The sequence below is a fragment of the Ranitomeya imitator genome, chromosome 1, assembly GCF_032444005.1.
Source record: "Ranitomeya imitator isolate aRanImi1 chromosome 1, aRanImi1.pri, whole genome shotgun sequence".
NCBI classification, from domain to species: domain Eukaryota; kingdom Metazoa; phylum Chordata; class Amphibia; order Anura; family Dendrobatidae; genus Ranitomeya; species Ranitomeya imitator.
The window spans coordinates 359,508,000-359,535,638 of NC_091282.1; the positions used below are offsets into that span (position 1 = coordinate 359,508,000).

The following is a 27,639-nucleotide window of genomic DNA, read 5'->3' on the forward strand; positions in this document are numbered from 1 at the left end:
ACTCAGTGAAGAACAGTCACTTAAGGAGACTCTCCGCTCTTTTCCCAAACTTCAGCTCCATGAAGAAGCAAGAGAGAATCTATATCCTATTGGTGGAGGAAAAGAGCGCTGTGGAGATAGCCGGGCAATATGTGAGCACATACCATAGGCTGCAAGAAAGACAACTATGGCTACGTTCACATTAGCGTTCCGCTAATGTGCGTCGCTGTTGCGTCGGCGACGCAGCGGCGACGCAGCGGCGACGCGCCCCTATGTTTAACATAGGGGACGCGTGCGTTTTTTTGGTTGCGTTTTTCGACACGTGCGTCGTTTCCGACGCTAGCGTCGGACGCAAGAAAATGCAACAAGTTGCATTTTTCGTGCGTCCGATTTTCGTCAAAAAACGACGCACGCGTCGCAAAACGCAGCGTTTTTGCGCGGGTTTTGCGCGCGTTTTTTGTGCGTCGTGCGTTGCGTCGCCGACGCACCGGCGCGCAACGCTAATGTGAACGTAGCCTATGAGATGCCATGAACTTCCATAGCACCCACTTTGGATGTGCCTCATTCATTGTTCCTACAGCCCCTACCCATCATCCCCACAGTCCCTATCCCTTTTCCCTACTGTACTCATGCTATAGCAAAACTAATGTTTATTTGGTCTTGAATAATCCAGCTTCTTTGAATTTGAAGACAGATAGAGCTATAGATAGATAATACATAGATAATAAATATATAGAGATACATAGATATAGATGATAGATAGATGATAGACAGGTAATAACGGAGGTGATTGATAATATCTTATTCAAAAACACATTTGCAATTAAAAACGCCAAACTAGTTGAAATAAAAAGCTTCCACCTTAGTGGACACAGGAGGGCACTAGCGAGCCGCTGAGATGACAAACCCGTCCATAGCCGCTCTTCTCTCTTGTATAACCCGCCTCTATGGTTATTCCGATCACCAGCACTCCCTTACAGTAGAGTGAGAGTGTACTGAAAAAAGCTACATAAAATGTGTCTTCTGTTTTGGTCAGTGGCGGCCATTTTGCCGTGTTCAAACGTGCATTGTTAACTATCAGGTACATCCTTTTCAGCGGCTCCATAACAGAGACCCAGCCATACTGCTAGCCGGCAGATGGCGCGATAAGTCGGAGTGACCCGCAGTACTGTCTCCTATGGAAAGCTGGCGCGCAGCTCGGTGACGGTGGCAGCTATGCGGGTGCTCCTCGGTGAGCTATAGCGGGTGGTGCTGCTGTGGCCAGTACAGCTGTGTGAGGAAGGGGCGGCTGCACACACACACACAGACAGGCGGCTGGTCAGTCGCACTCTGACCTCCATAGTCCTGGTCACACCTGTATATACACGTCCCTCCACTATGGCGCTTCCATAGGGCTTGTGCTGTGAGGGCAGGAGGTTGTGTGGTCATGGACGCTCCATAGTGAGCAGCTCAGAGGCTATGGAGCCATAATCCGGATCTGTCTGTGGTGTAATGCGGTTTTCCTGCTTGCTGTCCTTCATTCAGAACCTTCACTATGTACTGGCTGGACCTTTGCGGATCACTGGTGCTTGCTCATATTCGGCCATATTCACATCACAATGTGACTCCGTATCTGGTGACGGGGCCATTCCCTTTAATAATGAAGTCTGTGTCCCTTAGTGGTCTCCGGACTCTGGCAATAATGCAGACCACCACGTTTGTGCCCCTTTTTAAAAAAGCGGATACTGCCGAAAAGGTCAGACTCATTCCAAAGTGACTGTGTCTGCTTCATTAAGGTCAGCGGCCGTGTCGGTGGGTCAGCTTGAATCCCACTTTCCAGGGTGTCAGACTGGCACCCCTATGAGGCCATTAATGTGCAGCAAAAAGATGATGTGAACGCGGCCTTACAAGTCCGTCCCTATTGCATTCCAGCAATCGGATCTATATAAAGTATACTGGAGGGTTGCTAGCCTTTCCATCGCACAGTGGAGCCCGTCTGTTGCTGATCCTGGACTCCATCTTTAAATATACATAGTTCTATATGGACTAGGTGAGCCCGCTGACTGAATCCCACCTCGGTAACAGTTTGAAAGCTTCTCCGGCCATTGACTGCTTTGACCGGTCTGCTGGTAAGGCCATGTTCACATGATCAATATTTTACCTCAGTATCTGTAAGCCAAAACCAGCAGTGGGTGATAAATACAGGTGGGGTGACATATACTTATCCTCTATTTGTTCCACTCCTTTTGGCTTATAAATCCTGAGGTAAAATATTGATTGTGTGAACATGGCCTTAAAGTTACTCTTTCCTTTTTCTCTTTCTAGGAGGCGGCAGTGGGTTTATTGGTCAGTCATTTTCCAAGTTACTTAAAAGTAGAGGACATCAAGTGACAATAATTTCCCGCCAACCCGGACAGCAGAAGATCACTTGGGTATGAAAAAACGTTCTTCCAATGTGTCATTCACCATAGTGGGCAATATGTATTGAAGGGGTGGTCCGATATACAACGTAATTCTTCTCCTAAATCCAGATCTATTTAATTCCATAATCAAACTAATTTCTAATATACTTGAATTAAAAATTCACCTATCTTCCCTCACTACACTATCTTAATGCTTAACCACAACCTCTGCCCACTTGCTGAAACTAAGCATCATCAGTGACCTTTGTTTCAGGTGCTTGGCAAGTCCCTGCGTGATGTGAACTGTGCGATATGTAAAATGATAGTACGCTCTGTCACCAGCGTGCGAAGACCAGTAGCGCCCTCGCAAGTCATGTCACTGGGGGGTGGGGGCAGAGCTGGTCCTTGCACGCCGGTTATTCTTACACCGTGCACTTACGTATGCTTTGTTGCCGGCTTCTTACTGTTGATCTGATCAAGAAAAGGAGTGTGCACTGTCATTTTGCACATCTCGAATGGACTAGTTCAGCCTCGGAAACGGGCATCACTGATGATCCTTCATTTCTGTGAGGGGGCAGAGGCTGCTGGGATTCTCAAACAATGCGTCATCAAAAAAGGAAGTAGTATAAAAAAGAAAAGCAGATAGTGTAGTGAGAGAAGGAAAGGGAACTTGTAATTCAAGTATACTAAAAAATATTTTATGTGACAGAGCAGACAGCAGGTCGGTGAACTATCCAAAAGACCTTTATTGGGACTGTGAGAATATAACACCAAACATAGATCTGGTTCCTTAGAGTCACTAATGTAGCCACAACAAAAGGAACAAATTGGGGGATGCCACTTGGTAATCTGATGCCAAGGAAAATGCAACAACCGTCCTTAGACTAGTTCCTCAAATCCAGCAGGGTGGGCAAGACCTCACAATCCCACTCGGCAATTGATCTCAGATCTCCAATAGTCCATACACTGGCACCAGGACCTGGCCGCAGCAACAGATCCTAGCCTTTCATAAGACACCGCACCAACTACGAAACCAAATATGTGGCTTATTGTTCTTCCGCTCTTGTGATCTACCCCATGGTTGGGCAGAGGTACTTGCACACTCCCTCTTAAGCATTTGCTACAGCAAGCTCAAAGGATGAAGAAGGTTCCATAAGCCCAGACTCCAGCCTGTCTGCAGGGTTGTGTATCAGTGAAGCCCCCAGATGCAGGACAAGGAATGCTAGTCTAGGCATGGTTACAGTATGGTCCATGAAAACAGGCTGGGGTGAGTTATAGTATTAATTAGGCAGGGATTTACAATGGAAATTACTTTTTAACTATGACTTAACCCCTTAAATACTTCATAGGCGCAGGACAGGAACAGGCTGCCACCAGAGGTGGTGAGTTTTCCTTCAATGAAAGTCTTCAAATAGAGGCTGGACAGACATCTGTCTGGGATGATATAGTGAATCCTGCATTGAGCAGGGGTTTGGACACAATGACCCAGGAGGTCCCTTCCAACTCTTAACATTCTATGATTCTAATTAGCATGGCATGTACCACACCCTTTCTTCATGGTGAGGTAAAAAAAATTTCACGGTTGATATGAAGTTATATTGAAGATGAGTTCAGCCTCCTGACATTTTACTTCTTGAAAATAGACATTTTGTTACCTCAAATATGAACTTGTTTCTGGGTATGTTTTTCCCACTGATTCCAAAAGTAGCCCCCGATTTCCTCTATCAGCTCTATGTATTGAGATGCAGAACATGTTCAATATACCAGTCTTCACTCTGCTCGCCCATGAAAACCCGGGGTAATTTTGCTCCTTCCCTCTATAGCCAATTTTTGGTTTTACAGTGATCACCAGAGACATTACACACAGGAGCTCTGTATATAGTGTATAGGCAACACACTGACTCACCAGTGACGTCTCTAGATGAAGTCCTCCATCTTTACTTTTGATCTTCATCCCGCACAGACCGCCATCACTTCTTCCAGCCAGGACTTGTCTCTGCAGAAAATAAGTTATCTAGAGCACCGGTTGCAGAGCACATTACTTAATTTATTCCCAATTTCTACACTACACCAGATGAAGAAAAAAGATGACATTGTGCCGCCCTGCACAGTAACAGGACCCCACCACCAATTGAAAACAGTATCCTCAATAATAAAAATACATCATTGCAGTAATAATATCCCTTAATTGGCTCCAACAGCAATAATATCCCCCATCCGGGCCCCCTTGTATCTCATTCCTAACCCTTTGTGTATCATTCCTGGCTCTAGCCGTATGTTCTCACATCCTGCCCCCATGATTTTGACCTATGTGTATCCATCCTGCCCCATGTTTCTCTGGAGGAGAGCTGCTGCTACAAACATGTTTGTAATGAGACAATACTCAGGTCAGCTGTACTGCCCCTCAAACCACAGCATTGACTGGCATGAGATGAAAGGTGTTTGTAAGTACACACAACTTTACAGTTTGATCAGTGTTGGCAGACTGTCTGTCATTACATGTCTCACACTCTCTTTCCCCCACCACCCCTACCTCTCTGTATGTTGCTCTCTGCTTATGGTTGAAGAATCTCTTGTAACGCCACCTTGAACTTAACATAAATTCTAGCCTAAACATTACAGGCAAATGAGAGGGAAAAATAAACATTTTCCATTTTTTTAATGTTGATTACTGAGCTTTTTTTTTTTTCTCCCTGTATGATAGGCAGATGTTTCCAAGAAGGGTTTACCGCCATGTCATGCAGTTGTAAACCTCTCTGGAGAGAATGTGATGAACCCACTGAAGAGGTAAGACATAAAAACAGAGGATTCATATTTGATTCCATGATACATTTCTCATAAACCTATTATAAATGGTGCACATGTCTTAACGGGCCACGATTCTATTCCCTGTATAGGAGGTGGCTGGTCTGCCAGTGTTCAGTGGAAAAACCGTGTAGGTGCTGCAGTGCTACAACAGTTGGAAAAATGTCACATTAAACACTTGTTTACCACCTCGTCTAAGTTCTAAGGGTTAAGGGGTACCTTCTCTCCTTGTGGAGAGTGCCAAATCGGTATCAGGAGATTTATAAGCCATGCAATGATTCTCCGGGAAATTAAAGGGAATCTGTCGGCATGTTTTTGCTGTGTAATCTGAAGACAGCAGGAGATGGAGGCTGAAACACAGAATTTGGGGATGTCACTTGTGTACTGTTATTTACTAACTATGAAGGATTTATCACTAAGATTATCATTGTGGCACTAGTCCAGTAACGAAGCGCCTCACAATCTATGGACTTTGTACACAGAGAACCTGGTGTGGGCGGCGTTCGATTCCTCGGCTCTGCTTCATTCTAAATCTAAAAGCTCTGATTGTGTCAGAACGGCTGCAGGCAATCCCGGCATGTGTTGCGACTGTCTAGCAGCCTCGAGATATGCAGCCGCGAGGACTTGAACATATTTTTGAAGCACGCTGAAGACACTTGGCTAGCACACGAGCATGCTCAAATAACTCCTTAACCGAGCAGGTTCACTCATCAATAATAATTAACAGAATTTAAGGTATAGTAATGAACCCAGAGCCGAAAATTTGTATATTGGGCTTTATACCAGATCTCCCTGAAGTGGATCCAGTGGCAATTGGTATGGCCAGAATACTGTATATTACAAGAAAAACTATTACTGCTCACTGGATACAAAATACTCCACCATCAACTGGTGACTTTATTAATAGAGTAAATGGGTTTTATACATTTTGAAAAAGGAATTTATAAACAAATTTGATATTTGTGGTCCTTGGATCAACACCACGGGTTTACCGTAGAGAATCCTACTGTTGGAAAATAGTTTAGTGTGGAGAGTCAAAAGTAACTTTCCCTTTCTTGGCTTGCAATAAACAGTCAAACATCTAAGCTAAAAACATAATGAGCAAATACCCTGCAGTAAATAAACAGCAATAGTGCATGAAAATAACATGGGGTGGGGGGCGTGGCTATGTAACTGAGGAGGAAAGACGTGCCTCGTGAGAGCTCCGGCCATCCTGATTGTATCCTGCCATTAAGACCCCTTATTTGCCAGCGGTATCGGCTGGCACTGGCGCCTGGGACCCCCGGGAGTCAGGTGACCTCCCCAAAAGGCTGCAGTAAGGACCCGGGACTTGGAATTCGTGAGTGGTCTGGGCGGACGGAGGGTACCTGTGCAGCGGCGGCCATCTTGGAGCACGCGCTCCGGCGGGACAAGACGCGGCACTGGCCTCTTCTGACACCCGGCTTCTCCTCTGGTGGACTCGGTGGGGCTGCGCTCTTCGGCGGTGAACGCTGTGTGACATAGGAGTGCAGGGGCTGAGAGCTCCGGGACGGGCGGCAGTGGCTGCAGGGGACGGCGGCCATTACCAGTGCGCACGCCCTGACAGTGAGGGAAGAGGCGCTCTTCATTACTTTAACGGTGCTGCTCAAGAGGTGAACAGATAACCCGGGATATACAGGGGCGGCGTGGTGTGTGTGCCCTGAAAGATTGGGCCCTGCGCCCCCCCCTGCCAGATAGACATCTCTTTCACTGGCGCCATAACTTTGGAGGGATTAACCCCCTCCCTGCTGGTCCTCCTGTGGTGGCTGTGGGCCTGTCCTGATATATAACACCTCAGGCTACATTTAATACTTTTTACAACTCTCCTTACGCCAGCTGCTTGTTTTGTGGCCCTTTTTTCTCTAAAAAAACAGCCCTATATCCTGTGCCCGCTGACTTGTGTGGCTCCTTCTGCTGCCCACCATGTATCACTCCAAAGGGGCAGGGGCTGCTGAGAAATTGAGGAAATACTCCAGGGAGGATCCCCCTGATAATGTACGTACTCTCAGGAATAATTCTACGCCGGCCCAGCGTAAAAATCGCCCCTCCGATGATATTGAGGAGGGAGAGCAAGAAGAGGAACTGACCCGTAAGCAAGCATCTGAGCAATTAATGCAGGCTATATCCCTCACTAGATCGTCCCTTACTGAAAAGATAGAGGACGTGCACACTGAAGTGGGTCGTCTGCGGCATGATATGCAGGCCATGAGAGGACGCATTTCAGAGGTTGAAACACGAGTGTCCCATGTGGAGGATACTATCACCCCTATGGAGACTACTCTGAAAAAAGTCGCCTGTTCCATAAACGCCTGGAAACAAAAGGCAGATGACCTGGAGAATAGGCTGCGCCGCAATAACATTCGAATTATTGGCCTGCCAGAGCGCTCGGAGGGTCAGCAACCTGAACAATTTTTGGAAGACTGGCTTAAAACCACTCTGGGAAATGGATTCTCCTCAACATTCTCGGTGGAGAGGGCCCATAGGGTCCCAGCGAGACCTCTCCCCCCTGGAACTCCGCCTAGACCTTTTTTGGCGCGCCTCCTCAACTGCAGGGATAGGGATGCTATTCTCCGCTTGGCGCGACAGAAGGGTCCTATTAAATTCAACAATGCTACCATATCAATTTTCCCGGATTTCTCAATGGAGCTTCAGAAGCAGCGGGCGCGGTTTATGGAAATTAAGAAACAACTACGGGATAAAAATATTATCTACGCCATGCTTTATCCTGCTCGACTACGTATTGTCCATGATGGTTCCTCCTTATTCTTTACGGACCCGGCGGAGGTCACTGAATGGTTGCGGTCCTACAAGGTGTCCACTGTAAATGACTCCTAATCGGCTTCTTCTGTCCAATGGCAATATGGGGGAAAAAGGAGCTCTTCGTGTGGGTGCTGAGCTTATTAATAATACCGGACGCTGGAGTCAGTGAGGGTATCCCCTTTTCTATTTGATCACAGGAGTGCAGGATTGTACTTCTCTACTGTTAAAGTTACATTATGTTGGGTTGTTTTTTGTATTAGTTTTGATTGTTCAATGTGTATGGTTGCCGCTAACACTATTTTTAAGCCTTGTTTGGTGCCTCTGAACCGGACCCGAGTACTACTTCACATCTTCCTTTCTTTTAAGTATCAATATGGGATCTGAGATCATATTTATGACCTGGAATATACGAGGTATCAAAACCCCCCGGAAGAAAATTAAAGTATTCTCGCAGATTAGACGGTATCGCCCACACATTGTGGCACTGGTGGAGACACATCTGACTAGAGACACAGCTCGATATACAAAAAAACCGTGGGTGCAGTGGTCTCTTCACGCATTCCACACCAGCTACTCGAGAGGGGTTTCTCTGTTAATACATAGAGATGTTAGATGGGAGGCCAGGGAGGCACGGCGGGATCCGGAGGGTCGCTTTGTCTTTGTGCATGCATTTATCAACTCGCGAGAATATGTGATATTATGTATCTATAATCCCCCTGCCCCCGCTGGTACTTCGATCCTTCGTATGGCATTGGGTTTCTCCTTAAATTATCCTGATGCTAGTGTTATTTGTATGGGAGATTTTAACCTAGTCATGGATGGGTCCCTGGACAGATTGAGATTAGATGACGCGACAATTGGGGATCCCCGGTCTTGGCCCCCCTCCCAACTGGCGTTGTTTATGGGTGGTAGTGGATGGCTGGATTTGTGGAGAGTGCGTCACCCAGAGACTAAAGGATATACCTGCCACTCATCCACTAGGCAATCTTTATCTCGCATAGATTACATATTCGGTTCTAGTAATTTGGCACTGTGGGTGGATGGTGTTGAGCATGGCAGTAGAGGGATTTCGGACCACAGTCCGGTTATCCTCAAACTTAAATATGGCCAATCATATAATAATATGCCCTGGAAGTTGAACCCCTTTTGGTTAAAATTAATGGACTCTAATGATAGAACGGTTGACCAGCTGAATTGTTTTAATTCAACTCACCCGGAACCCCAAAATCTTGGCTTGTTTTGGGATACTCTAAAAGCCTATTTAAGGGGGTGTTTGTCCTCCACAATTTCCTACATTAAAAGGGTGACGGCGAGGGAAGATGATGAGATAGAGCAGCGGCTGAAAGACTCGGAGGCTGCCTATATATCTAGTCAAACTAGTGGTAACAGGGCTGAGTGGCTTGCTTCTCAGAGGTTATATGTTCAACATGCAGACACCAAGTCAAAACGCAAATTATTCTTTACCCGTCAATCCTACTTCAAGCTAGGGAACCAGGCTAGCACACTCCTTGCCTTCTTAGTACGCCAACATAATACCTCCAATACTATACTACAAATCCGCACACTTGATGGCACATTGGTGTCCTCCACGGATAAGATACTTCAGTGTTTTCATGATTACTATGAGACGCTGTATAAATCTGGTAGTGGTCTTGATGTCTTTGAGTGTCTGGATTATCTATCAGATATAGTGTTTCCTTTGTTGAGTCCAACCCAGCGGGCCTATATGGACGCTGAATTTACCATGGAGGAAGTAGAACATGCTATGGCGGATATGGCCACTGGGAAAGCCCCTGGGCCGGATGGGTTTCCTATTGAGTTTTACAAGAAATACTGTGATCAACTGGCACCACTCTTATTGAAGGTACTTCGGGAAATATGGGAGAGAGGACCTGTGCCCGAAACATTTTATGATGCAAATATTGTTATGCTCAGGAAAGAGGGGAAGGATCCTCTGGAATGTGGGTCATATCGTCCTATATCGTTGGTAAATGTGGATTATAAAATCTTTACTAAAATTCTGGCTACTAGACTGAACGCAATCATATCAGACCTTATACACCCTGACCAGACTGGCTTCATGCCTGGAAAAAGCACCTCCATCAATATTAGACGGGTTCAATCAGTGATTCAGTATAGCTCCCTAGAAACAGATAATAACTGGGCACTAGCATCGTTAGATACAGCCAAGGCTTTCGACTCTCTCGAATGGCCCTTTCTATCTGCGTGTCTGAGGAAATACGGTTTTGGGGACAAATTTCTAAGAGGGATAGATATACTATATAGGAAGCCCAGGGCACGTATAGTTGTGAATAATACCATTTCTGAGCCCTTTTCCCTTTATAGGGGAACTCGCCAGGGATGTCCTCTATCCCCGGCCCTCTTCGCCTTGGCAATAGAGGCCTTGGCAATACGCATAAGAACCTCTGATGGTATTAAGGGAATAAATATTGCGGATCGAGTGGATACCATCGGTCTCTATGCTGACGATATGGTGATATTTATGGACAAAGTAGAGGAAACGTTACCACAGGTGATTGCGACTATAGATAAGTTCAGTAAATTTTCAGGGCTATATATAAACTGGGATAAATCTGCCTTGTTCCCTCTCTCACATACCCAGGCACCCTGCCTCGAAACTCTCTCGCCGCTCCCCATTGTATCCAGTTTCAAATATTTAGGTATTCACATGTCCAAATACAGCCAATTAGATCTGCAACTTAATATCTACCCACTATTAGATTTGGTTAGAATTAAATTTACAACCTGGAACAAACTCCCGCTCTCGGTTGCCGGCCGAATTAATCTAATTAAAATGATACTGCTCCCTAAGCTTAACTATTGCCTTCAGCACAGTGCCGTGCCCATACCCAAACACTTCTTCGCAAGGTTAAACTCCCTGGTTACATCCTTTATATGGGGGAAAACTAGGCCCAAACTTAAATTGTCGACATTACAGAGGCCGAAGCAGGGGGGTGGGGCGGCTTTGCCAGATTTCTACTTATATTATCTCGCCGGCCTGGCCAAGGCGATAAATAAATGGATGCCTAATAATTCCCTGCCTAACTCGGAGAGCCATTTGCTCCATGGTGCCCGGGCTGATTGTCCACTGGGGTTTCTAGAACTAGAGAAAGTTAATGCCCCCCGTTTGCTGCAGTTGCACCGGCTGGCACGATCAATATGGAGACAAATTAAAAAAGTTACTGGATTTGTAGATGTAGTGGCTGAAATGCCTCTATGGAATAATAGTTACTTTCCGGGACTGTTGAACCATCCATCCACTAATTTTTGGATCTCGCATGGTGTTCTCTCGGTGAGAGATGTATATAACCAGGGGGTCTTTGCATCCTTTGTACAATTACAGAATACCCACAGTGTTCCGAGGTCTCAGTTCTTCCGTTATTTACAGCTAAGATCAGCCTTTCAATCACATATGCGGAGTATGGGTGGGGATCGAGCTATTTCATCCTTACCTTTGATAGGTATTCTCAACTCACAGGGCCCTCAAGGACTTATTTCCTCCTTATATACTTATTTGTTGTCCATGGGAGATGGGTCTACTATAAATTCCGTCAAAGGGAAGTGGGAGGGACTTCTTCCTGATGTATCGGGAGAAGAATGGGAGGATATTTTGGAGTCCCCAACTAAAGTCTCTCCCTCAATTAATAATAAAATGACTCAATTATATATTCTGCATCAGTCTTATTTGACCCCGGTACGGCTTTTTAAAATGGGCCGCTTCCACTCGTCGGATTGCTTGAGGTGCCATTCGGGTGATGCGGATTTCATCCACATGATTTGGAAATGCCCTGTTATTCGTCAGTATTGGAGTGAGGTGACGTCTTTTTTAACATCCTTATTACTGATCCCTGTCCCACTTGAACCACTGATCTGCTTATTTGGGGTGTGGGATGCGGAAGCTTAGGATCATTGCACCGGAATATTTCTACGAGAGTCACTTTTTATGGCACGAAAGGTGTTAGCATTACGATGGATGGGTGGTTCTTGCCCGTCTCTCAGAGCCTGGGTTGATCTGGTGAATTCGATTATCCCGTATGAGCGTACACTATATCAAAACAGAGGATGCCCAGGCAAATTTGAAAAGATTTGGGGTAGATGGAACTCCTCTTATAATACTTTATAATCCTCATTAGCTTGGCTACTATGTGGAGGTTGGGCTCGTGGTTTGGGGGGCATCACTTACGGGGTGAAATCTGTATTAATTTTCCTTTGGCGGCGCATTATTGCTATTGTTAAGTTAATGTAGTTAAATGTTGTATACTAGGTGATTTATAAGACGTCAGTGATTTAACATACACAGTTTGTCACTTTTGTAATACTTTTAGATATAATAATGCATGACCCCTATCTGTATTTCATACTGTTACTAATAATGACAAATGCAAACGTGTGTATTGTGCAGTTTATTCTGGAATTAATAAACAAATTAAAAAAAAAAAAAATAACATGGGGTACTTGGTTAACATAATTTTCATTAAAAAAAAATAAATTAAAACTGCAAAAGCCATCCCTTTACATCACGGTGACACTGTATGGGATGGTCCTAACCTCATATTAAAACCTTACTAGTGATGAGCGAGTATACTCGTTACTCGGGTTTCCCTGAGCACACTCGGGTGGTCTCTGAGTATTTGTAACTGCTTGGAAATTTCGTTTTAGTCTCCGCAGCTGCATGATTTGCGACTGCCAGACAGCTTGAGTACATGTGGGGATTGCCTGTTTGTTAGGGAATTCCCACATGTATTCAGGCTGTCTAGCAGCCACAAATCATGCAGCTGTGGCAACGAAAACTAAATCTGAGTAACGAGTATACTTGCTCATCACTAAACCTTACTATTTGTCAAGTGACATGCATGTGGGTAAGGGCTGGGAAGGACAGACCCGGCTAGTGGACACTTAGCCATGAACAACTAAATGAATGCAAGGTCCAGCTTAAAAAAAAAAAAAAAAAAAAAGTCAGGCCACACCTTTTATATGCACTGAGTGCAAACAAACAAAGAACCTAAAGAGATGAACAGGAATATAAGTTGGTGTGCATGCAGCATGTATGCGCATGTTCACACTGGCCACTAAACAGACAAAAACCCTTGCAAGATAAATGTGATAAGCTAATGCCCTGCAGTAAATAAACAGCAATAGTGCATGAAAATAACATAGGGTGCTTAGTTAACATAACTTTACTTAAAAGAAAAATACACAAGGCTGGGACCGCAGTGACCCTATTCCATGCAGTCCTAACCTCTAATATTAACCCCCAGAGCTTTTTTCGGCTTTGCGTTTTCGTTTTTCGCTCCCCTCATTCCCAGAGCCAAAACTTTTTTTTTTTTTCCATCAATATCGCCATGTGAGGGCTTATTTTTTGCGGGACAAGTTGTACGTTTGAACTATACCATTGGTTTTACCATGTCGTGTAACCGAAAACGGGGAAAAAAAATTCCAAGTGCGGTGAAATTGCAAAAAAAATGCAATCCCACACTTGTTTTTTTGTTTGGCTTTTTTGCTAGGTTCACTAAATGCTAAAATTGACCTGCCATTATGATTCTCCAGGTCATTATGAGTTCATAGACACCAAACATGTCGTTTTTCTTTTTTTATCTAAGTGTTGAAAACACATTCCAAAGTTTGCTTCATAATTCTGGCGTTTTTTAGCTGCCATCAATATAGTAGAGCGTCTGATATCAGTAAGGGGTTAAAACCTTACCATTTGTCAAGTGAAGTGCATGTGGATAAGAGCTGAGAAGGACACACCTGGTTACTGTACACTCAGTCCTTATGATGATCTTTATTTTTTTATATAGCGCTAACATATTCCGCAGCGCTTTACAGTTTTGCACACATTATCATCGCTGTCCCCGATGGGGCTCACAATCTAGATTCCCTATCAGGATGTCTTTGGAATGTGGGAGGAAACCGGAGTACCCGGAGGAAACCCACGCAAACACGGAGAGAACATACAAACTCTTTGCAGTAGTCCTTATCCACATGCACATCAGTGTACAGTAGCCAGGTCTGGTAATGGTAAGGTTTTAATATTAGAGGTTAGGTCCTTCCCGAATAGGGTCACTGTGACGTGGTAGGATGGAGTTTGCATTTTCTTAATCAACATTATATTGACTAAGCCCCATATATTATATCATTTTCATGCACTGTTCTTTATTTACTGCAGGGTCTTTGCTTATGTTTAGATATTGGGTTTTTGTCTGTTTAGTGGCCAGTGTGAATGTGCACTTACATGCTGCATGCACATAAACTTATATTCTAGTTCATCTAATTAGTTTTTTTTTTAATAAACCATGTGAATGCACACTTGCTGGACTGCAGATAACTTTTGTTCACATGGTGAATCGGAGGAATAACTTTTGTTCACATGGTGAATCGGAGGAATTACTTTTGGTCGTTTTTGCATATATAGAAATGTCAATATACACTGCTCAAAAAAATAAAGGGAACACTTAAACAGAATATAACTCCCATGTAAATCAAACTTCTGTGAAATCAAACTGTCCACTTAGGAAGCAACACTGTTTGACAATCAATTTCACATGCTGTTGTGCAAATGGAATAAACAGATGGAAATTATTGGCAATTATCAAGACACTCAATAAAGGAGTGGTTCTGCAGGTGAGGACCACATCTCAGTACCAATGCTTTCTGGCTGGTGTTTTGGTCACTTTTGAATGTGGGTTGTGCTTTCACACTCGTGGTGGCATGAGACGGACTCGACAACCCACTCATGGCTCAGGTAGTGCAGCTCATCCAGGATGGCACATTAATGCGAGCTGTGGCAGGAAGGTTTGCTGTCTGTCAGCGTAGTGTCCAGAGGCTGGAGGCGCTACCAGGAGACAGGCCAGTACACCAGGAGACGTGGAGGGGGCCTTAGGTGGGTAACAACCCAGCAGCAGGACCGCTACCTCAGCCTTTGTGCAAGGAGGAGCACTGCCAGAGCCCTGCAAAATGACTTCCAGCAGGCCACAAATGTGCATGTGTGTGCACAAACGTTTAGAAACCGACTCCATGAGGATAGTCTGAGTGCCCGACGTCCACAGATGGGGGTTGTGCTCACAGCCCAACACCATGCAGGATGCTTGGCATTTGCCACAGAACACCAGGATTGGCAAATTCACCACTGGCGCCCTGTGCTCTTAGCAGATGAAAGCAGGTTCACACTGAGCACATGAGACAGTCTAAAGATGCCATGGAGAGCAATCTGCTGCCTGCAACATACTTCAGCATGACTGGTTTGGCAGTGGGTCAGTAATGGTGTGGGGTGGCATTTCTTTGGAGGGCCGCACAGCCCTCCATGTGCTCACCAGAGGTAGCCTTAGTGCCATTGGGTACCGAGGTGAGCTATTCAGACCCCTTGTGAGACCATATGCTGGTGCGATTAGCCCTTAGTTCCTCCTAATGCAGGACAATGCCAGACCTCATGTGGCTGGAGTGTCAGCAGTTCCTTCAAGATGAAGGCATTGAAGCTATGGACTGGCCCGCCCGTTCCTCTAGACCTGAATCCGATTGAACACATCTGAGACATCATGTCTCGCACAATCCACCAACGTCACGTTGCACCACAGACTGTCCAGGAGTTGGCGGATGCTTTAGTCCAGGTCTGGGAGGAGATCCCTCAGGAGACCATCCGCCGCCTCATCAGAAGCATGCCCAGGCATTGTAGGGAGATCATACAGGCACGTGGAGGCCACACACTACTGAGCATCATTTCCTTGTCTTGAGGCATTTCCACTAAAGTTGGATCAGCCTGTAATTTTATTTTTCACTTTGATTTTGAGCATCATTCCAACTTCAGACCTCCGTGGGATATTCATTTTGATTTACATTAATCATTTTTGTTTTATTGTTCTCAACACATTCCACTATGTAATGAATAAAGATTTGCAACTGAAATATTTCATTCAGTGATATCTAGGATGTGGGATTTTAGTGTTCCCTTTATTTTTTTGAGCAGTGTAGTATACAGAAGATACTCTTTAATCTTCCTATACAAGAACCATTCATGTGATTTATTCGGGGAGATGTTTCCCGTGGTTGTAATTTGAAGAATGTTTAATAAAAATAATCTGATTAAATTAAATACCAAATGCTCTGGTAAAGTAATTAAGGCTAAAGTACAGATAAAATCAATAAATAAATTAGCAGAGAATAGAAGTAACGAAATCAAGCAATTCTTGAAGCAAATGCTGTACAAAAATAGAAAATATATAATATGCAGGTGATACATTAATACAATCAATAGAAATCAGGATAATTACGAAAAAGAGCAAAGGTCAGCTCACACATCAATGACTATCTAATGCAGAGGAAAGTTGCAGTGCGGCAAAACTTGGAAGAAGGGGTAAAAAAATTCCAGCATCCAGTTCTTGATTAGAAAAATAAATTAAGTCGCAAGTCTAAAATCCAACAATTTACCAGCAAATGTGTTTGCATTGCAATGTCTAAGGAGGGTGGTCTGAAACTTGTTTCCTTATAAATTGTTGGATTTTGGACTTCCGAATGTTTTAATTTTGCCTACAATAGTGGTGTTTTTATTTTGTTTGTTTTTTTGTTGCTTTTTTGAAAGACCTAGATCCTGGAATTTTCTTTTTTTCTCCTTTCCTGCAAATTAAATCAGGGGAACATGCAAAGATGAGTGCCTGATGGTAGGAGCCCCAGGCGTATAGCTACCACAATGTAGCTTCTTATTTCAATTGACTGGATTGATGCATCACCTCCTGGCTATCTTTGTACAGTATTTGCTTAAATCATTGCTTTATTTCGTTACTTAGCAGAAAATATAATATTATTGATTTTTTCTTCTGTACTTTAGCCTTATTTACTTTACCTTTGCCGGAGTCTTATCTTAAATTTTTTTTATACAGACATTTTTTTTCAACCATGGGGATATTATTGCTTATACCTACTTGTGCCCGGTGTTTGGGGATTTCTATGGATTATTATATCCATGCCCTGTCTGTGATTAATATATTTTTAATTGTCCTTTCCCTATGTAATAAATCATACTTACTCATTTAATATTGGGTGTGCACATTGATTGCTGTGCATCGTTCCGTCTTTTTTTTTGTATATCCATTTTTGTATAGCTTTTGTAGCACCCCTGTTGCATATATATTTGTGATGCCCACTACATTTATTTATTTTTTTTTGTCCTCCAGAACTTGAACTCTTTTGCCACCTATTTCCTACTTTTTTTTTTTTGCCCAGTAACTTAACACCACAACAGTAAGTAAATAGGAAGGAAATACACAAGGACTTTGCTTTTCCACATCCTCATTTTCTATCTCGAGTTTACCCAATCATTATTTGGAAGCTGTCATGGATTTAACCAGGATTAGATCCAAGTCTGTGGAGCATGTACAATTGCAGATACTGTTGACTCCAAATTGTTGACCTATGCCACTCTATCGCATCGTTTAAAGACCTCAGTACTAGTATATAGGTTAAACAGCAGCATACCATGGAAACTTGTCCTGGACACTTGTCAAAGTACAGTACTGGGCGCCACTGCAGTAGGTGGCCCAATGAAGAACAGCTGCTATTGACAGAGTGCAAGCTGCTGCATGTGAAGGAGCCGCCAGGCCCCAGGGGTGGCTTGTTGTACTAGTTCTGCATGTCCATTCTCATCTGTTGGTTGTCTCCACTCCACCCCCCCATCCCCAGAGGCTTGTGTGTGTTTATCCGATGGTGAGAGAACAGATCAGTGCTTGAAAGTGAGTGGTGGGCATACAGTGACCGCAGAATGAAGGGACCCTCATTTCATATCAACCCCTTGGAGACGGTGATTATTATAATTTTTTTTTTTTTTTTGTCTTCCATTGTTGTGTTAGTTGTACTTGTCAGTGTCTCCCTCATAAAGGTACCGTCACACTGAACGATAGTTTGACACGCAGCAGCGATCTGGATCCTGCTATGATGTCGTTGGTCGCTGCAGAAAGTCCAGAACTTTATTTCGTCGCTGGACCTCCTGCAGACATCGCTGAATCGGCGTGTGTGACGCCGATTCAGCGATGTCTTCACTGGTAACCAAAGGTAAACATCGGGTTACTAAGCGCAGGGCCGCGCTTAGTAACCCGATGTTTACCCTGGTTACCAGCGTAAAAGTAAAAAAAAAAAAAAACAAACACTACATACTTACCTTCCGCTGTCTGTCCTCGGCGCTGTGCTTCTCTGCACTGGCTGTGAGCGCCGGCCAGCCGGAAAGCACAGCGGTGACGTCACCGCTCTGCTTTCCGGCCGCTGTGCTCAGTCAGTGCAGGAAGCAGAGTGCCGGGGACAGACAGCGGAAGGTAAGTATGTAGTGTTTGTTTTTTTTACTTTTACGATGGTAACCAGGGTAAACATTGGGTTACTAAGCGCGGCCCTGCGCTTAGTAACCCGATGTTTACCCTGGTTACCGGCATTGTTGGTCGCTGGAGAGCTGTCTTGTGTGACAGCTCTCCAGCGACCAAACAGCGACGCTGCAGCGATCGATATCGTTGTCGCTGAGTGTGAAGGTACCTTAACCCCTTAGTGACCGAGCCAAATTTTTGAAATCTGACCAGTGTCACTTTATGTGGTAATAACTCTGCAACGCTTCAACAAATCCCAGTGATTTTGAGATTGTTTTTTCGTGACACATTATACTTTATGATAATGGTAAATTTAGTTCAACATTTTTTGTGTTTATTTATAAAAAATATAAAAAATTTGAGAAAAATGTTAAAAAATTAGCAATTTTCAAAATTTGAATGATTATCCCTTTAATCCAGATAGTCATACAACAGCAAACCATTAATAAATAACATTTCCCACATGTCTGCTTTACATCAGCACCATTTGTAAAATGTTATTTTATTTTGTTAGCATTTTAGGAGGTTTAAAAATGTTGCAGCAATTTTTCATTTTTTCAAAGAAATTTACCACATTTATTTTTTTAGGGACTTATCCATGTTTGAAGTGACTTTAGGGGTCCCATATATTGGGAAACCCCCAAGCGTGATACCATTTTAAAAACAGCACCCCCAGACATATTGAAAACTGCTGTCAGGTAGTTTATTAACCCTTCGGGTGCTTTACAGGAATTAATGCAAAGTGGCATGACAGAAATGAAAATGTGTATTTTTACCACCTAAATGTTGCTAACTTCTAAACAGATTACTATAGCCGTCAGACTCTAAGGCCGGTATTAGGTCATGAATTGCCATCGCAAACATCAGGACAACAAAATCATGATCTGAGGGCACCAATTGGGATAAAGAAGAAGCCCCCACACTCTTTTAACCATTTATAATGATGTAGTCACTATTGACAGCAGCATCTAAGGGGTTAAACAGATTTAGAAGGTGCAAATATTGATCGTGGCTGATACAGCAAGTTGTCAGCTATAGTGTACAACCGACAGATGCTGGATTGTCATCTGTATGGAGAGGCTATTCTCTTATATCTCAGGTCAGTTAAAAGACGTATTGGCGGTCATTAAGGGGTTAAGGATACTAAATTTGTTTTTTTTGTTGTTTGTTTTACTAATTCAAAGAAAAAAAATATTAAAACCAGTCGAAAAAAAAAATTGTAACCACATTTAGAGAGCTATAACATATATATATTTTTTTTTTTGGGTGGGGGGGGTTTGTGCAGGCTAAAGAATAGTGGTGAGCGAACGTGTTCGGATATCTTGCTATGTCTATGTTATCCAAGCATCTCTGGCATGCTTGGATTATATGTTCCAGTCCCCACGGCCTCAACACATGTGGGAATTGCCTAACAGCTGCAAAACATGCAGCCGTATGGACACAAACATATTGTTCAAACAGGGTTTTTTTTTTTTGTTTTTTTTTTTAAGCATATAACCTAATATAATGCAGTATTATAAAAATGGCAAGTTTACAATTAACTGCAATCTCCAATAGCCAGGTTATAATTGAGCATGTATTATCTTGAAGATTTTTATTTTTTTTTCTTCTTACTAGATGGACAGAACAGTTCAAACAGGAAGTTATTGGCAGCAGGATTGAAACTACTCGCATTATCTCTCAAGCTATTAGCAAGTCTCCAAACCCTCCACACACTTGGGTGGTATTGACTGGAGTTGGTAAGATAAGTTGTTAGAATACTACAAACATTTTCCCACCTGAGAGCGATCATACTTATTACTTTTTATCTAACTGTTTGCTCTTCCTCAAGGATATTATCCATCCAGTAATACCCAGCAATATTCTGAAGATAGCCCTGGTGGCAATGCAGACTTTTTATCCCGCCTTGTGAGAGACTGGGAGGGTGCAGCCGAGCTGTGTGCTACAGAGGGCAAGCCAGTCACGCAACTGGTAAAAGTGCGTACAGGTAAGTACGTTTCAGATGGACCTTGAAAGCATTAAGTATAACGCATCAACAGGCAAGTAAATTCTGCATAGTGTTGCGTAGGTAGTTTGACTCTACTCATTTAAAGGGAATCTGTCAATAGGATTTCAACCCATCCCCCCCCCCCCAACTATTTATGAGCATGTAGCACTTTTAAAAAATAATCCAGCAATACCTTTACATGGCCAGTCTGTTCCTCCGTTACTGAGAATTCAGCATTTGAATATATATGCAAAAATCAGGACTATAGCAGATTTGAAGACTCTGCCACTCCATCTTTATTCCCCACCCAGCACCACCTCCTCCTGCTTGATTGACTACTAGTGATGAGTGAATATACTCGTTACTCAAGATTTCTCGAGCACGCTCGGGGGTCCTCCGAGTATTTTTTAGTGCTCGGAGTTTTAGTTTTCTTTATCGCTTCATTGGGGACACAGACAACCATGGGGTGTATGCTGCTGCTGCTAGGAGGCTGACACTATGCAAAAAAGGAAAAGGTGTAGCTCCTCCCTGGCAGTATACACCCATCGACAGGCAGCAAGCACCTCAGTTTGTGCTTAGTGTCTGTAGGAGGCGGACCTGGATCTTCAGATCCGCTGCTAACCCTGCTTTCCTTACAGGTTTTTATTGTTTTTATTAACTATTTTGTTTTCTCTTTCAGATACAGCATTCAGGGAATCGGGGTGTAATCTCTGACCCTGCCTCCCCAGGAGGGCAGCTGAGCGAGCAGTGTGGTGTCGCCCACATCGCAACTCTCAGACCGCTGGCAGGACATTATCCCGTCACCCTCCCAGGTGCTCCAGGGTCTATACGGTGGCAGTCCTAGCCAAAACAGTCCCCCTCACCCCTCACCCCTCTCCTCGGAGAGGGCTGAGAGGAAGACGGTGGTCACCGGCGGTGACCCTCCCCCTTGTCATAGGGGTTGAGGCCGTCTTCTGATTTCTGATCCAGCGACCCTTTCTTTAACGGGCTCCTGGACGATTCTCTGATCTTATGGAGCCGGATTAAAGAAAGGTAAAGGATCATCGTCCCCCCTTTACTGTCCACAGAATTTACTCCTGCCAGACTACTTACTCCTCACAGCAGTATTATAGCATACCGGGTGCCCCTGCATGTATCAACGGTCCTTTTCCCGGCATTTTACCTTCATTTTTACCGCTGCGACTGGCCACGCCCCCCACCTTGGGCGCTCTTTTTCTCTACTCAGGATTGCTCTTGCACTCCCCCTTTACTGCGCGACCCTATCAGGGGCCTCGGCTCATTCTCTTCAGCGCATCAGCTCTTTAGACACGCCTCTTTCTCACCACAGAGACTTCCTGCTTTTGCAGCTCCGTGCACAGGAGGGATCGTACATTGGGGGACACAGATTACTCTGCTCTGCGGTACTGTAGGCTTTTTTCGGCGCTATCTCTGCTCCTCTCCTCGGTACTACCTATACTGCTCCAGGTTCACCTAAGTTTTTTCTAATTGTGAGCGCTGCAGAATCGCCTTATGTCCAACTCTTCTGGAGCCTTCCTTGCCAAGCCTACCAGAACTCATTACGCCTGCGCTCGTTTCAAGAAAAAGGGGTCAGTAGGCCAATCGTCGTCTTTCTGCCAGTCCTGCAGTCCTCCTACCATGTCTGCTCTGCAGGAAGCTTCCGACTTTCAGAATCCATGCACTCCCCCAGAGTGGGCCGTTGCTATGTCGCAGTCGGTATCTGATTTGACTAAGGTTTCCCAGTCTCTGGTCCAGGCACTTAAACGTCTTCCACAGCCACCAGTGCTCCGACCGTCTCTCACGGCGAGTCGCACGCACCTGATGTCGACCCACAGGGAGACAAACCAGCCAGCCGATATAGAAAGAGAACTCTCTCTGGCTCTTCGTCCAGCTCTCCGGGTCCCTCCGCAGCACTCAAGGTGCTCTCCTCCTCCCAATTCCCCCCTTCGGAGGAGGACATTGGGTCTGATGTGGATTCCCAGTCCGGTTCTGACTCCGATTCAGGCCAGGCTTCTAGCATGCAGGCTATCGGTAATGGTCTCATCTCGGCTATCTGCCAAACCCTCAAACTGACACAGGACGAGGTTCCCTCTCAGGACCCCTCCGTCTCTTTTAAGCGGGTAAAGCGTCCCTCTTGCTCCTTTCCCAACCACGAGGAGTTTGAGTCTACCATGTCTAACACTCGCCTTTCTTCTAAGACTGTTCTATCTTTACCGGATGGTGCGTCCCTTAAGGACACACCGGACAGACAAATTGAGACGCTGGCCAAGTCAGCCTTTGAAGCAACGGGTGCTTCCATCTGCTTCCCTCTGTCCCAGTTTTACTTCCACCTGGGTGGCAAAGGACATCTCTGACTGGGCCAAGATCCTTCGCTGGGGCATTTTGGCTTCAGCTCCTCCTAATGAGCTAGCTGATCTTGCAGACCAGATTTACCACGCGGGCAAATACCTTCTGACTGCTTCTCTAAATGCAGCAGCCTGTGCGGCCAGGACAAGTAGCAACATTGTCGCTATTCGCCGCATTCTTTGGCTGAAGGCATGGAGTGCAGATGCTACTTCAAAAAAAAAAAAATCCCTCACCATCTTGGCAGAAAAGGCCCTCGGCCTTTTCGTCCCTTTCGCCAATTTGCAACCTCAGACCCTTCATCTCAACAAGAGCGTTCCGCGTCCACGGGTGAACGCAGCAGACCCTCTTACAAGCCAGCCCCCAGCTGGAGAACCAGGGTCAACCTTCCAGGCCCTCTGGATCTCGTTCCAACAGATACCGTTCTAAGTGACGGGTTGCCCCCACCTGGGAATCTTTCCAGGGTGTAAAGCAGGCTTCTTTTCTTCTAGGTCGCCTGGTTGTCGGTGGTCAGCGACGCCTGGGTCAGAGAGATCATTTCCTCCGGTTACAAAATTTAATTTTCTTCCCTGGCGGAAAATCGCCGCCTTCTCTCTCGTCCACCCAAGCAACCTTCCCTTTTACCCGGTTTGCTTCAGGCTGTGATGTCTCCAGTTGCCGCCGGAGTTGTAGTTCCCGTCCCTGCCAACGAATGTTTTTTCCAGATTCTACTCAAACCTCTTTGTGGCTCCAAAGATGGACGGTTCTCCCTGTCCGATACTGGACTTAAAACTTCTAACTCCCCGGCTTCACCATGGAAGCCGGGGAGTTTCTCTGCTCGGTCGACATTCAAGATGCGTACCTCCATGTCCCCATTTGTGTACGACATCACAGATTCCTTCTGTTTGCGATCAAAGACAATCACTACCAATTCTCGGCCATTCCTTTCGGCTTGGCTTCGGCCCCCCAGGGTTTTCTCCAAGATCAGGGCGGCTGTCATGGCCATCCTTCGTTCCAGAGGGATTCTCATTATCCCCTACCTGGACGATCTGTTGATCAAGGGGTCGTCCTTCCCAGAGTGTGCTCAGTTTCCAGGTTTCTCTGGACACTGACTCGTATCGGCTGGATTATCAACCGATCCAATTCCTCCCTGTCTCCATCCCAGTGCCTGTCTTTCCTGGGCATGGAGTTCGACACGAACTTGGCTCAGCTCTTTCTCCTGAAAGACAAGTTCGCCGTTCTCCTCAAAGCGGTCCGTTCTCTGAAGCGCCCAGCGCCCCGTTTGCTTTGGTTCTGCATGGGAGTCCTGGGAATGATGGTGGCCTCCATGGAGGCGTTACCCTTCGCCCAGTTCCACACGCGCCTTCTCCTATCCACCTGGAACCGGTCCATGACTTCCCTGGACCGGCCTATTCGCCTTCCTCTCAAAGTTCGTCGGTCCCTATCCTGGTGGACTCTGTCCTCCTCTCTCCTGAGAGGAAGATCCTTTCTGCCCCTTCAGTGGCATGTCATCACCACCGATGCCAGCCTGCTCAGGTGGGGAGCAGTCTTCCGATATCACACGGTGCAGGGCCGTTGAACCACCCAGGAAGCTCTTCTTCCCATCACTTCCTGGAGATCAGGTCAATCTTCCTCGCGCTTCTTCACTGGCAGTCTCTCCTGACGGGCCTCCCCGTCCGCATTCAGTCAGACAATGCCACGGCCTTCGTGTACTTGAACCACCAGGGTAGGACTCGCAGCGGTCAAGTAATGGCGGAGGCGGCAAAGATCCTTTGGTGGGCCGAACGGCACGTTCCAGCCATATCAGCTGTCCATATTCCGGGGGTAGAAAACTGGGCAGCCGATTTCCTCAGCCGCCAAGGTCTGGCAAAAGGCGAATGGTCTCTCCATCCTGCTGTCTTCAACCAAATTTGTCTTCGCTGGGGTACTCCGGTCGTCGACCTTATGGCGTCCCGGATGAACCACAAGGTCCCTCAGTTTGTCACCAGGTCCTGGGACCATCTGGCCGTCGGCCACGGCGCACTGGTAATTCCATGGTCCCAGTTTCAGTTTCCCTACCAGTTCCCTCCTCCTCTTCCCTTGATTCCAAGGGTGGTTAGAAAGATCAAGTTAGAGAGAATTCCGGTCATACTCATAGCACTGGACTGGCCAAGGCGCCCTTGGTACGCGGAGCTCGTACTCATGCTCGTGGATACTCCTTGGAGACTCCCGAATCAAACAGACCTTCTCTCGCAGGGCCCTCTCTACAACCAGAGTTCTCAGTCTCTGACTTTAACGGCATGGCCGTTGAGGCCGCGGTTCTGAGGGAGTCGGGTCTTTATCCACAGGTCATACAGACCATGATCAGAGCTAGAAAGCCGGCGTCTTCTCACATCTACCATAGGTACTGGGAGGCCTCCTTCCGGTGGTGTGACGCAAACGAAGTGTTTCCAATGTCCTTGTCCCTTCCGGATTTCCTTGGTTTCCTTCAGTCTGGTCTCGATTTGGGTCTGTCCCTCAGCACCCTTAAGGATCAAGTCCCCGCTCTGTCCATTCTCTTCCAGAGAGACCTGTCCTCCATTCCCCAGATTAAGACATTTCTACAGGGAGTTGCACATCTCGCCCCTCCTTTCTGTTCCTCTCTGGAACCGTGGGACCTTAACCTGGTTCTCGGTGCTCTTCAGGCTGCCCCCTTTGAGCCTCTTCAAGACGTGCCCTGAATTTCTTCCCAAGGTGGTCTCCACTTTCCACGTCAATGAGGACATCGTTCTCCCATTATTTTGCCCTTCTCTGGCTCATCCCTTGGAGAAGTCTCTTCACAAGCTGGACATGGTCAGGGCCATTCGGGTATATCTTCTATCTTTTAGAACCGATCCCTTCCATCAGTCCGATTCTCTCCCTTTTTGAGGGTCGTCGGAAAGGCCTTCAAGCGTCAAAATGCACGATCTCGCGTTGGATTCGTTTGGCAATTTCAGAATCGTACAGTGTTCATGACACGGCCTCCTTCGGGGGTGCGAGCCCACTCCACCAGATCCGTCGGAGCTTCTTGGGCTGTTCGTCACCAGGCCTCCGCTTTGCAGAATTGCAAGGCCGCGACCTGGTCGTCTTTGCACACTTTTACGAGGTTCTATAGGGTTCATACCCAAGCCTCTTCTGATGCAGGTTTTGGTAGGAAGGTGCTGCAGGCGACGGTCGCGCATCGGCTGACCTGAGCCATTCTCTTTAATTCTTTCTACCCACCCTATTCCGGGACTGCTTTTGGACGTCCCATGGTTGTCTGTGTCCCCCAATGAAGCGATAAAGAAAGAGGGATTTTTGGTACTTACCGTAAAATCTTTCTTGGAGCCTTCATTGGGGAACACAGCACCCTCCCTACTTGTTCGTTCTGGTACCGTGTTTGGGGCCTGGGGCCCTAGTTGAGTTGGTACTTTTACTTTGAGTTCTGTCGCTTCTCCTACTACTTTTTACACTAACTGAGGTGCTTGATGCCTGTCGGTGGGAGTATACTGCCAGGGAGGAGCTACGCCTTTTCCTTTTTTGCATAGTGTCAGCCTCCTAGCAGCAGCAGCATACAACCCATGGTTGTCTGTGCCCCCCAATGAAGGCTCCAAGAAAGAGATTTTACGGTAAGTACCAAAAATCCCTCTTTTAGCGCCACAGCTGAATGATTTACATCTGTTAGCCAGCATAAGTACATGTGGGGATACCCTAGCAACCAGGCAATCCCCACATGTACTTATGCTGGCTAATAGATGTAAATCATTCAGCTGTGGTGCTAAAAACTAAAACTCCGAGCACTAAAAATTACTCGGACACCCGAGCGTGCTTTGTCTGAGTTCACGCACCATCGAGGCTTTCATCAAGCAGAAGGAGGTGGTGCTGGAGTGACCGAGGCATCAGATCTACAAAGAGTTGTTGCTGGACTTGTCTAATAAAGAGCTATATGAGCATATCCTGCTGACCGATTCCCTTTAACAAGTACCATGCACAATCATTTTTATGCTCTGGAGTTAGGTGTGTAGACTACATACAATGAACACAGGATGATGTCTAACATAATCATTTCTATCTGTCTACTAGGTGCAGTTTTGGGTCGAAATGGTGGTCCATTTCCAAAAATGCTGTGGCCCTTCCGGTTCTGTCTTGGTGGTGTTCTTGGTTCTGGAAAGCAGCCATTTCCTTGGATTCACATTGAAGATCTCTGCAGACTCTTATGTTACACAATTGAACAGGAAGGAAAAGTTGGTAGTATCCTGAATGCTGTGTCACCCTCCGCAGTTACAGATACCAATGCTGACTTCACAAGAGTCCTAAGCAAAGCACTGGGACGCCCTGCTTTCCTATTCACTCCAGATTTTGCTGTGCAATTGCTGTTTGGGAGTGACAGGGCTCCAATGCTGCTTGAGGGTCCACGAGTAGTTCCACAAAGGACCCTAAAAAGTGGATTCTCCTTTCTGTATCCAAACCTTGACTCTGCACTTGCTCAACTGTTGAGCTAAAAATGTAAATAAAATAAGTCAAAGTTGAAAAATCAGTCAGACATGGAGTATACTTTCTATTGTTAAGCCATCTGACATATAGCAAGTCTGTTTTATTAAAAATCCCAAATTATTAAACTAAGTGGTTTAGTTATAGGCAGCATAAATTAGAATATTTCTAAATATATTTACTTAGAAAATTGTTGTTCCATACTTATTTCACCTGCCGTATTATACATAATGGTGGGAGGAGCTGCAGCGTCGAGGAAGGAGTGGGTCACAGGAAGCAAATGCCGTTGGCTGCTGCAAACACTGCCCACTGTTAAAGAAAACTAATATTCACTGCTCCATGCCTGGGCCGAGAAGTGGGAGAGACTATGGACGTAGAGAGCAGTGAATATTCATTCTCTTTAATAGCAGACACAAGTGATCCCACAGCCACTGCAGGAGGAGGCGGCTCTGGCTAACAGTGTGCTCACTATTAAAGAGAATGAATATTCACTGCTCCACATGCCCATAGCTTCCAGGCGTGGGGAGCAGTCAATCTTCCTTGCAGCTGACCCCGGCAGGGGGTA

The 27,639-nt window shown here is 45.6% G+C and overlaps 1 protein-coding gene across 1 annotated transcript; it reads left to right on the plus strand.

The window, feature by feature from the left end:
* Positions 1-1,066: 1,066 nt before the first annotated feature.
* On the plus strand, positions 1,067-27,120 carry SDR39U1 (short chain dehydrogenase/reductase family 39U member 1). Its single transcript, XM_069760890.1, has 6 exons — positions 1,067-1,210; positions 2,284-2,390; positions 5,065-5,147; positions 19,919-20,040; positions 20,133-20,288; positions 26,667-27,120. The coding sequence occupies exons 1-6, from the start codon at positions 1,195-1,197 to the stop codon at positions 27,083-27,085; spliced, it is 903 nt and encodes a 300-aa protein (XP_069616991.1). The 5' UTR covers positions 1,067-1,194; the 3' UTR covers positions 27,086-27,120.
* Positions 27,121-27,639: the final 519 nt, after the last annotated feature.

Coding starts and splice junctions, on each gene's coding strand:
- SDR39U1 (XM_069760890.1), top strand. Junction 5,148..19,918: donor GTGATGAACCCACTGAAGAG/GTAAGACATAAA, acceptor TCTTCTTACTAG/ATGGACAGAACAGTTCAAAC. Junction 20,289..26,666: donor ACTGGTAAAAGTGCGTACAG/GTAAGTACGTTT, acceptor TCTGTCTACTAG/GTGCAGTTTTGGGTCGAAAT.